Raw genomic sequence first — 12,466 nt, forward strand, 5'->3', positions numbered from 1 at the left:
CTAGTGAGGGAACTTGAGCAAAAGTGCAGTAGAGTGATTGCCTTGGGTCTCAACGACCTCCCTGTCCCGTCTGGAAGGCCCCAGGTACGACTTTCAGCACTGTAGGGACCCATGCACTGACATGCCTTTCTCCCAGGGCCCTGAGAGCCACTGAGGGAACCACATGGTGGGCTGCAGAAAAGGGCAGTGTGTGGAGCCAGTTAAGGTTTATCTGAAAACTGAGATAACCACAAGGAATTGAAGTGCTGCTTCTCCCAACAATGAAAACCACCATGCCTTGGCATATTTTCTTTTGAGAGTTGATTGCTCATTTTTCAGACAGTTGGCTTCAGAGAACTCCCTTTGCTTGGTGTCTCAGCAGGCATGTCCTGGAGCCCACAGCAGAAGCCTTGCTCCCTCCCCCACCTGGAAAGGTTGTAAGAATGGAGATGCCCCCCAATTTCCAACTTTTACCTTCCTCTCAAAGATCAGAGGCTCTTTTTATAGTATACCTTCTCGCTGTGGAAAAATTGGAAAACATGAAATGAAGGGAGAAAAGAGTATTTTACTACCCAGAGATGACATTTCCAAGTGTCGCCCTCCAAACTTTTATGCGTGTGTACACAGATGCCTTCTGAAAACATAACCGTGGTCATGCACACGTCTGTACAGACGGATTTACACTTTGTATCCATTCCCCCACTTAACTTATAGTGTTTCTTTCATTCAATTATCTTTCAAAACTTTATTTTAGATGGTTGAACAATATGGCCCAGGTTATAGAAGTATGTCATTTACTTAGTCTACTGCTCGGTGTTTTAATGGCCTCCAGGTTTTCTTTATTCCCAGTATCACTACAATTGCCTGGGAGCATCTTTGCACATTCACTTTTGATCGTGCCTTTCTGGTTGAGCCACTAGGATGGATTCTATAAAGTGGAGAGTTAGGCCAGCCTGCCAGCATGAATGTCTTTATGGCTAGATATGCTCATCAACCTTAACGACACCTTCGGACCAATGCCTGAGGCGGAGCTGCCTGTTGGAAGGTTTACGGCTTTGGGTCAAGACTGCCGAGGCAGTTTCTCCACCTGAGTTCCCAGCAGCAGTGCCTTCCTGGAGGGCAGCGTTTCTCCTGTGTCCTGCTCACCCCGGGCAGCGGGTGGGGGCTCCGCAGGCCCGGCCCCACTCATGATGCCCTGCATCTCTCTGCAGTTCCTCCGAGCACCCTGTGGCCATGATCTTGCCTGTCGGCAGCATCAACCGTCACGCAGCAGGCCTGGCCGCCGCCACCGTGGGCTGGATCCTCGCCGTCACGTCCATGGGCCTCGTGGCGTGGCGTGTGTGGCACATGGACAGCAGCCCCGGCTTCCCCTCGGGCCTTGCCTGCGTGGGGATGTGGCGCGTCTGCATCTACCACCACGTCCCTGTGGGCAGGGTCCCGTTTTGCCACCCCTACAGCCACCACGATGCCTTCCTCCCGCCCGACATCTTGGCTGCCCAGCACCTCCTGCTGGCCGCCAGCATCCTGGGGCTCCTGGGCAAGGCCGCCGTCCTCTTGGCCCTGAGGAACGTGTTCAAGGGCATCCTTCAGGAGAACGCAGCCTTCGGCCCCTTTGTCACCTCGGGGATCCTGTACTTGTTGGCCAGCGCCTGCCTCTCAGCCACCGTGGTCTTGAATTACGCCTCTGTGACGAGGGAGCAGCGCATCTCCTTCCCACCATCCTTCTACCTGCCCGACAGGCCAGATGCCCAGGAGGTGGGGAACGCCAGCCACCTGGCCACGGTGGCCGCCCTCCTGCTGCTGCTAAGTGGCATTTCTTCATTCTCTCACCGATATCCCCTGGATCGCCAAGTGCATCCTGACATGTCTGAACTGTGAACTTCCCAGTTGCATTGGCTTTGCAGACCCAGTGTCACCAGGGCTTGATGGGGAGAGTGACCAGAGTCCATCCCCTCATGTTTTCAAGGTCTCAAGACCCCACTCGAGGTAGTTTGGGCAACGAGTCACCAATTGTTTCCTTCTTTTCTCTTCTGTAATCTGCACGGGTTTGCTTGGTTGGATGAAGTTCATGGAAAAGGAAATCTTGCCGACCTGCCCATCGCTCTGACTGGGTCTGAGTTCTCATCGCTGCTAGCCAAAATAAATGATCAATGTAAGCCCAGGGCACGGAAATGCGACTCTGTGAACGCGGTACCCACGCAAACGTCCCTCGTAAACTTCTGCTGGCCAACGGCTGGCCTGAGTTCCCTTGGCATGCTGATGACGTCCCTCTTGTGGCAGGGGAAATTTTCCAGAATGCGTCAGAGTAGGATAGTGTGCAGCCTCCACGTGCACCCGTCTCCAGACCCAACAGCGATGAGGTTCTGCCGTGTTAGCTTCCTCTCCCGTCTTTCCCCCTTGTTCTCTCTTTCTCTTTCTCTGCAGTATTTTAAGGCAAACCCCAGACACCAGGTCCCTTCATCCCCACGTACTTCTGAAGCCCTCTCTAAAAAATCTAGACATTTCCTTATATGACCACATTACACCAAGAAAAAAAACAACTATATTCTTTGTTGTTATCGAATACCCAGTCAGAATAGTTAAATGCCTCGAAAGTAATTCTACAGTGTTATTTGTTCCGTATTAGGTGCCTACTTTTTCTCTTTTTTTTTTTAAGATTTATTTATTTATTTCTCTCCCCTCCTCCCCCCTCCCAACCCCAGTTGTCTGTTCTCTGTGTCTATTTGCTGCATTGTCTTCTTTGTCCGCTTCTGTTGTCAGCGGCACGGGAATCTGTGTTTCTTTTTGTTGTGTCGTCTTGCTGTGTCAGCTCTCCATGTGTGCACTGCCATTCCTGGGCAGGCTGCACTTCCTTTCATGCTGGGCGGCTCTCTTTACAGGGCACACTCCTTGCGCGTGGGGCTCCCCTATTGGGGGGACACCCCTGAGTGGCAGGGCACTCCTTGCGCGCGTCAGCGCTGCTTGTGGGCCAGCTCCACATGGGTCAGGGAGGCCCGGGGTTTGAACCGTGGACCTCCCATGTGGTAGGCGGATGCCCTAACCACTGGGCCAAGTCTGCCGCCTTAAGTTTTAACCTAAAGCAGTCTCCCTCAGTGCTCAAACCCTGACACCATCTCCTCTTCTTTATCGCACCTCTGATTTGCTGAAGAATCTGGGTCTGTTATCCTGGGGGATTTCCCACAGTCTGGATTGGTCTGTTTGCCTCCTAATGTCACCAACTTGTTAGTTCTACCGGCTTGAGGAGATTCGTGGACAAGGATTTCCTAGGCCACGCCAGGGGCGTCCCACCACTGCACTGCTTCAGGACGTACAGGGTGACTCGCCCCCATTTAGCGATGCCAAGATTGATCAGTGGAGTCTCGAGGTGAAAACCTCATGCCCCTTCATCAAGCTAATACCTAAAGATTTCAGCTGTTGATGGTCCTTGTTTGAATCAGTTTCTTCATTAAGATTGAAAATGGTGGCTTTCTAATACCAATATTCCTGCCAGATCTATTGGCCAGGATGCTTTTGCAAAAAGAATGTTTTCTCAACTGTGGCTGTATAAACTTCATTTCATGTAAAAAATCTGGGGTAAATGCCTCCTTCTCTCCCTCTAATTGTTCATTTCCAGCATAAGGAGGGAGGACGCCCTACTTACACTTCAGTGGTGACTAAGGCATTGGTTATTGATTTTGCTGTTTTGCTTCTCTTTTCCTTTTTTTGAACATTGGCTCTGGGATATGAACTCATGGAATTTCCTTCCATGTTTTTATTATGGAAATTTCCAAATACATTCAAAAGTAGAGAGACTAGTGTAAGGAACCCACATGTACTTACTACCCAGCTCCAATAATCATCCATATGTGGCCAGCCTTGTTTCAGCTCTACTTTTACTCTCTCCCCCAACTCCAGCCGTGGATTATTTCAAAACCAGACCCTGGCACATATCACTTCACCCAGAAATACTTTCTAAAAATAAGGACTCGTTCTTTTTAAAAAAAAAATACCCATATTGCCATTTGGCACACCAAAAGAGATGAACAGTAATTTCTTAATATAATCCAATAGTCAATATTCAAATTTCCTTAACTGTCTCAGAAATGCATCTAATAGTAACTTGTGGGTTTCTGTATATTCAAAGCATTTCATTCAATTGCACCGATATTCATTTTTATGATCAAACCATCCCATCTTTGGCCTCAGAGCCACAGTTATACACATATCCTTTGACATATCTCCATTTGTCTTTTTTTTTCAGATTAAAAAAAATCCTTTATTCAAGATAATCATAACACACTGCTAACAACTCTTTACTATCAGTAAAACTTGTTTTATGAAAATGATTCTCCTAAAAAGGAAAATGGTAGAACATATCTATAATACAGTTATCAACCACATTTATCAATTGCCAAGGGGAGATGTAGAAATTAAACCATATTTATTTACTCTACATCTTCTAGATGCCTCTTAGACCAGTGGTTCTTAACTCATGGAAAGGAGCAGAGGTGGCTCAAGTGATTAAGTGCCTCCCTTCCACATTGGAGGCCATGGGTTCGGTTCCCATTTCCTCCTAAGGAAATAAGAAGGACGAACAGACACAGCAAGTGCAAAACAATGAGTGGGTCGGGAGAAATAAATACAAATAAATCTTTTTAAAAAAAAGTAATAATGCATTAACCTCATGGAAATTCTCCCCAGAAGAACACACATACACACAAAACTGCACATTTCACAACCCTCTTGAGGCCTATTCATGGTCCTCTTTTTTTTTTCTAAGTAATAGTTAACAAAAATGTATTCATTCTTTCATGTACATCCTAGAAACTTCCCGTTCTCATGATCTGCAACAAATTAACTTTAAAAGTTAAAAAACTACCTAAAATATTAATGTGCACCAGTACATCTTGCTTTAAAACATTTCATTAAGCATTTTTAGTGTTGCTCCCCTACCTTTAATGTTTCAAAAAAAACCCAATTTTAATAAAATTGAACCTATGCTGAAGTCATTTTCCTTTCTTTGGGAAAATATGACTAAAATGCATTAATGTTTATAAGGAAGGGATTTAACTTATAGAAATACTTTAAATATCTCAGAAGCACAGAAAATTTTAAACCCAGTAAGAGGATGCAGGGACCTCTGTAATCAAGAAAAGCATCCTGGAAACTTTTTCCATGCCTCTTCCTCCCTCCCTCCCTGCCTCCTCCCCTCCTTCCCTCCCTCCCTCCCTCCTTTTCTCTTTCCCTCCCTCCCTTCCTTTTCTCTCTCTTTCTTTTTTCTTTCATTTACTTTTTATTTTTCTTTATTTAGCTCCCCCACTCCCAATGGTTCTCTCATGCCTACTCGTTGTTTGCTCGCCTTCTCGAGGAGGCACTCATAATTGAACCTGGGACTCCCACATGAGAGGCAAGTGCCCAACGGCCTAAGCCACATCTGTTCTCCACAGGCTGCAGCATCTGCTCATTTCAGCAGGGGCAGTGTGTAACTTGTTTGCGGAGTGGGTAGCATCTAGTTCATTTGCAGTGGGGCAGCATTTAGCTCCTTGCAGCAGGGACAGCATCTGCTTGCCTTTTTTAGGAGGTGTTGGAACTGAACTTGGTATGTCCCATGTGGTAGGTGGGCACCCAACTGGTTGAGCCACATCTGCTTCCCCATGCTTGCTCCTTTTTTTTTTTTTAAAGGTACATAGAGCACACAAAATGTTACATTAAAAAATACAAGAGGTTCCCATATACCTCATTCCCCAACCCCTACTCCTCCCACATCGACAACTTCTTATATTAGTGTGGTACCTTCTTTGCATTTGATGAGTACGTATTGGAGCATTGCTACACAGCATGGATTATAGTTTATATTGTAGTTTACACTCTTTCCCAGTCCATTCAGTAGGTTATGGCAGGATATATAAGGTCCAGCATCTGTCCCTGTATTATCATCCAGGACAACTCCAAGTCCTGAAAATGCCCCCACATCACATCTCTTCTTCCCTCTCCCTACTCTCAGCAACTACCATGGCCACTTTCTCCACATCAATGCTACAATTTCTTCCGTTACTAATCACAATGTTCTACAGTAGAATATCAGTAAGTCCACTCTAATCCATATTTTATCCCTCCATCCTGTGGTCCCTGGGATGGTGATGTCTACTCCACCTCTATATTGAGAGGGGGCCCATATTCCACATGGATGACAGATACAAATCTCCTGCTTGCAGTTTTAGTCACTTTTGGTTCCCTGGTGTGGTGGTTGACCATCTTCATCTCCCTGTTAGCTGGTCTGCGTAAGTCCAACGAACCAGAGAGAAGGAGCTGCAAGTCTGCTGAGGCTCAGGGCCCAGCTGGCACATGGATAGGCCAGAGATTCAAGTCTCCTGAGCATACACCAACCCCAGTACCAATCACAGGTTCAGTAAAAGTGACAGAAGAGGCATGTGTAGAAAGGTCACATCTGAGTCCAACTCCATCACACTCAGGAACACAAATTCCAAAGTAGGGCCAACTGACATGGCATTGAACTCCAGACCTATCTGCCATGACCGTAGAATCTGTGGGTCTCTGTAGCCCCCAGGAGCACCAGTACCTGGGGCTGTATCTACTCTGGCTGTCTCTGAGGTCCTGCTGAGGTGTGCATAAGCACGACCCCTCTGATGACTTCCTACTCTTTTTTGAAGACTCTTAGCCATATAAACTCATTTGTATTTGCCGTTTCCCCTTTTATTCAAGGTCAAAAAGCAGTTTTTAACACATGTAGCTACATGTAGGCTGAGATACTCTGCTCGTCTGAGTTGACCCTTTTATTCAAGGTCTCTTTCTAGTTGCATCAGTTTCTTCTCTCGTAGTCCAACTGCTGTCTTCATACAATTGGAAAGAACATTCCCCACGAGTCAGGGGACCAGTGAATGCAGTGTTGGCGGACAGGCTTCCCAGCAAGGGGGAAGCCTGGATGGCTGTCAGCCTCGTTCACACAGCTGGTGATTCTGCAAGACCCTACCTCATGCCCTTCAGGTCAAAACAACAGAAGGGAAACCCTAGGAGTATAGTTTCTTGATGATTCCAGTTGCTTACTCCCAAGGATAAAAATTGACAAGAGATCCAATTAATTGGGTTCACAATCTAAGTTTTGCGTCAAGAAAATAGTTGCTTCATGTAAAAGGCATCAGGAGTTTATTTAAGAAGCCAACACCTCTAAATTTTGAGCAAGTCGCGAGAAGACTGGAAGTCATTATTTATTGCATTTAACATATTATAACTCTTCAAGGTCATGTTTGATGTGTTTTATTTACAAAAGTATATATGCTTCTGATAGAAAACGTGAAACATAGAAAAGTATGTCAATAAGAAATGAAAATCTCTACTTCACCCAACTGATCACCCTATAGAATTACTTTTCATGTGCTCATCCTTTTAAGCATTTTTAAAAACATGTATGCGTAGGTTTGTATATCTAATGAAAACTATTTGCTTTCCTTATGACAAAAATGGTCATACTATGTGCACTGCTGTACATTCTGCTTTTGGGCTATAGTACAGAAGTTTCTTCAGACAGTTGGTATAGGTGAACTCATTCTACAGAACTACCATGTGATGTTCCACGGGCATCCTAGATGTGCCATAATTTATTTAAGCATTCCAGTACTAATAAACATTTAGGTTATTTCTAATTTTTCTCTCTTGTGAAACATTGCTGAAGCTAAGATCCCTGTGCATATGTTTTTACAAACTTGAGACTATCTTAGCATGAATTCCTGGAATTTGCAGTGCTGGGCAAGAGGTATGAACATACCAATTTTTGATCAGTACAGCCAAATTGCACTCCAAAGGTTTTCAAGTTGATACTTCCACCATGACCAAGGATTTCTAGCCTTCTTTTATTCTTATCTAAAATATTTAGAACACCTACTTGAAGGCTAATGTGTATATAGAATGCTTCAATGTAACTTTTAGACAAGAAAGCAAGACATATATATTTAGCGCTTTCAAAACCATGGCTCATCTAATCTGTTTTTTTACTTTTTCTCCTTGGTGTTCCTGGCCTGACTTCGTAACTCCTCCACCTCCACTATAGTCAACCCAAAATGAAGTTGCACTTGCTCCGGAAATGTTTTGGCCTCTTTCTTGCCTATTTGACCTGGGCTTTTGGTCTGGTCCTAGCAAACAGCAAGTCCTGGCGGGTGTGGGAATTTGACAGCAACATTATTCCCACTATGTTCATTGGACTTTGGGAAGTTTTTTATTTTCAAAAGTTTAACATCTCTGGTTCTCTGGTTGAGTTGCCGGTACACACTCAGCTCAACATGAGCTGGGTCATATCTGATGAAATTGCGTACGGGCAGGACCTGATGCTGTTGGCCAATTTTATGAAAACAATAGTCCTGGTTTTTGGCTCAGAGGCCCTTTGGGTCAGCTGGATCAATGGACCGTACCCAGATTTCCTCCAAACGTGTTACAACAATGCCGCCATCTTTCTTTTCCTCGCCTGTACTTGTACCCTGACTACAGTGAGCTGGAATTTTGCTGTGGACTTTTTGGGCCAAACTACCCTTAACTTTCCAGAAAACTTTCCTATTGACAAAGAAATACTAACAAGGAAACACCTCTCCTATGTGTTCCCACTGGGAATCACAACTGTCATCGTATCACTAATAAGTTCTGCCATGTTCCTCTGTGAGAAATATTTAATAAAACGGCAGAATCAAGTGAAGCCAATGAATTTGACCAAATTTTCAAAACAAAAGATCTGAACTGGTGGATTTTACTTTTTGGAATGACTGCCAATGGTTTAAGGAATTGTCTATGTATACATAACATTGTCATAATTATCTACTCATTTAAAATAAACATACTTATTTGTTATCTCAGAGTGTGTCTGAAGGTTATGGTCTCCTCTTCAGCTCCAGACTGTATATCTCTTCCTTTTTTTGGAGGCTTTCACATCCTGAAATCTGCAGGCAAACTTCTGAGCATACACTTTAGTACAAAACCAAAGGCAGTGGGAATATAAAATGGTGCAGCCTCTTTAGATAACAGTTTGGCAGTTCCTCAAATTTCTGAACATGGGGTTACCATATAAGAAAGCAATTCCACCTCTAGGTCTGTTTACCCAAGAGAAATGAGAACACACATCCACATAAAAACTTATGCACATAAATTTACAGCAGCTTTATTCATAGAGCCAGAAGATGGGACACTCCAAATGTCCATTGGCAGGCTAATGGATAACAAAATGTGGACTACTGATGCAGTGAAACGTTATCTGGCCATAAAAAGTAATGAAGTTCGGATACTTGCTACAACATGAATGAACTTTGAAAACATTATGCTAAGTGAAAGAAGCCAGACACAAAAGTCTACATGTTATATGATTCCGTCCATATGAAATTCTGGAACAGGGAAATCTGTCGATACGGGAAGTAGATTGGTGGCTGCCAGGGGTTGGGGGAAGGGGTTTAAGGGGTAGAGGGGTGACAGCTAAAGGGCACATGGTTTCTTTGTGAGCTGATGAAAATGTTCTAAACTTGACTGTGGTGCAGTTGAGCATAATGCTGAATATAGTCAAAACCATTGACTTGCTTACTTTTAAAGGGTGAGTTGGATGGAATGTGATTATATCTCAAAGCTGAGAAAAACCAAAGGCAGGAAAGAATATTTTTGTAATGGAAGGATGCAGGAATAACAGCAATGAATACAACCAACTCCAAGCTGAATGAGAGGTTATAAATAATCTCACAGATGTGCATAGAAAAAGAATCATGTGGGAAGCGGATGTGGCTCAACTGATAGAGCATCCGTCTACCATATGGAAGGTCCAGGGTTCGATTCCCAGGGCCTCCTGACCTCTGTGGTAAGCTTGCTCACACACAGCGCTGCTGCCGCACTCAAGGGGTTGCCATGCCACGCAGGGGTGTCCCCACGTAGGGGTGCCCCATACTTAAGGAGTGTACCCCACAAGGAGAGCATCCCTGCGTGAATAAAAATAGTGCAGCCCTCCCAGGAATGGCGCCGCACACATGGAGAGCTGACGCAGCAAGATGATGCAACAAAAAGAGATGCAGTTTCCAAGTGCTGATGCATAATGCAAGTGGATGGAGAAGAACACACAGCAAATGGACACAGAGAGCAGACAAGGGGGGAAGGGGAGAGAAATGAACTGAAAAAAAAAAATAGAAAAAAAAACAATCATGTTTAGAGCTTAGAGACCTTTAAGCATTTTAGGGGTTAGAGCAGGGTTTCTCAACCTCAGCACCATTCACCTTTGGATTCTTTGGTGGTACGAGGGGCTGGTGGACATGGCCCGGGTGGCAGCTCTGGGGACAGCGCCTGTGGGCACCTGTGCTGGAAGCAAGGGGTGGTGATGTCCTCATGAAACTCCTCTGGGACGATTAGGAACAGTCTTCCTGGCTGTTTCATCTCCAATGCTCACTCTCCAACCCTTGCAGTGCCGACACACCTTCTTTCATTCACCTGCTTCTGCTTAACTCGGCCTGCTTGCACCAGAACTCCTGGTGGGTCTGCGCAGCAGGGGTGCCCTCCCCTGCCTGCTGGCCCAGGGGCCCAGCTCCCGGCGTGGAAGGCTAAGGACGCATCGAGTGCCATCAGATTCATGGAAACCACACAAGATGGAACCGCAAAGAGCAAAATCTGCACGCGGAGTCCAACAAGCTCCAGTTTGGAAAGTGCTGAGAACCACACTCAGAAGGAAAGGGGGCTCAGCGCTCCCGGGGGTGCACGGCCTGCACAGCTGAGGGACACCCGTGGCCAGAGCAGCACCCTCACCCCCGCTGGCTCCAGACCAGCGCTCTTCCACCCCTGAGCCGTCCCTGACCTGTTCCATCAGAATCCAGCGTCAGGATTCTCCAAGGTGTGCAATGACCAAGCGTCCCTGTCAGCCCAGGAAAGTCCTGGGTGGACTGTGAGCCAAGGTGGCGACGCCCTGCTCCCGACCCAGCAGGACTGAGGGTGAGGGCAGCCTAGTTGGGGTAGGGGTGGGGAGCGTGCCACCACGTGGCCCAGCAAATCCACTCCCAGGTATCTCCCTACGAAAGAGGAAAGAAAACCTCCAGTCTCCACAAAGTCGTGCATGCAAAGGTTCTGTGCAGCTCGTAACAGCCAAAAAGTAGAACAACCCAAATGTCCATGGACGGTTGACAGAATGGACAGAGGGTGGTCTGTCCACACTGTGGCATGTTGTTCTGCCATAACAAGGACTGAAATCCTGACACATGCTGCGCCCTGGATGAACCCTGAAAACATTCTGCTGCGCGGAAGAAGCCAGTCCTGGAAGGCGGCGTATTGTGTGACTCCATTCCTACGAGGTGTCCAGAGGAGGCAAATCCACAGAAAGACAGAGAGCACTGACAGAAAGGAGCTGGGGGAAGGCCTGGCGGGAACATTTGAACATGGAAATTGTCATGTATGTGGTTGAAACTATAATGTTGAGAAAACTCTTCAGAAAATATAATAAGGAAGGATGACCTGTTTAAGGTGCTTACTGGGGGCATCTGACACAGGGGCAGGCTTCCAGGGAGTGTGTGAGTGCCCATCCTGTCATCGTGTGTTGTATCATTGGGTGGAGACCCATACAATGGGTGGGAAGGTGTACTCACATCCTGGCGACCACTGATGTTCTCAAACGGAAGGAATTGTGTCTCTTGAGAGACACAATGGGTTAGGGCATTCGAGTATGTCAAGCCCTCAGCGTTGTTGCAATTATCTGTGAATCTGACCCTTCAAGTAGTGATGATTGATTGTCACTGTGGGCCCTGAGGGAAGGGGGAGAGAGGAATAGAAGAGATGGAATCAGTGTAACTGTGGGGCAATGGAAGTGTTCCACAAGATCATGCAATGATGGATATAGGACATGTTAGATTACATTAAAAATATATTAAAGTCTATAGGCTAAAATGTAAATCATAATGTAAAACATAGGTAACTAAAAACTTAGAAAACTGTATAGTCTAAAATATAAACCATAACATAAACCAAAAAGGAACCATATTTGAAAGCTATGTTTCAATATCTGTACATCAGCTGCAGCAAATATAACATGAACATGTAAAAAGATCATTGCTGGAGAAGGGGGAAAAGAGTTTGATGTTGGATATATGGGAGTCCCCTGTATTGTATATGTGAATTACTGTGATCTGTAACTTTTGTGAAGTCAAAATTAAAAATTAGAAAAAAAAAGAAAAAGTAAGGATGTAGACACTGAGGATGAAATGAAAGAAATTGCCTTGCCACTGTACATACAGGGCAACACCTATTGCAGTGATGAAACACAAAATGTCAAAAACAAAGGTTTATAATATTTTTCATTTTTTAATACCCCAATTTATTTTTACTTTATTTTAGTTTTTCTAAATTAGTGTGTATTCAATTTCTAAACTTTAAACCCATCACTATATTTCATTTTCCTATTTATTGAATATGGCAATATATTACACTTCATTTCTGAAGAAGTTTTGGACCGCAGAGAGGTTCAGCTATGGCAGGGGAGGAACACTGGTGTGGG

At 45.1% G+C, this 12,466-nt stretch overlaps 1 protein-coding gene across 1 annotated transcript; it reads left to right on the forward strand.

Moving 5' to 3' along the window:
* Positions 1-428: 428 nt before the first annotated feature.
* Positions 429-2,562, forward strand: LOC131277210 (claudin-34-like). The gene has a single exon (XM_058291482.2). It carries the CDS (start codon positions 1,213-1,215, stop codon positions 1,855-1,857), a length of 645 nt encoding a protein of 214 aa, XP_058147465.1. The 5' UTR covers positions 429-1,212; the 3' UTR covers positions 1,858-2,562.
* Positions 2,563-12,466: the final 9,904 nt, after the last annotated feature.

This window comes from Dasypus novemcinctus, chromosome X (genome assembly GCF_030445035.2).
Source record: "Dasypus novemcinctus isolate mDasNov1 chromosome X, mDasNov1.1.hap2, whole genome shotgun sequence".
NCBI lineage: Eukaryota > Metazoa > Chordata > Mammalia > Cingulata > Dasypodidae > Dasypus > Dasypus novemcinctus.

Coding starts and splice junctions, on each gene's coding strand:
- LOC131277210 (XM_058291482.2), top strand. CDS start 1,213: ATGATCTTGCCTGTCGGCAGCATCAACCGTCACGCAGCAGGCCTGGCC.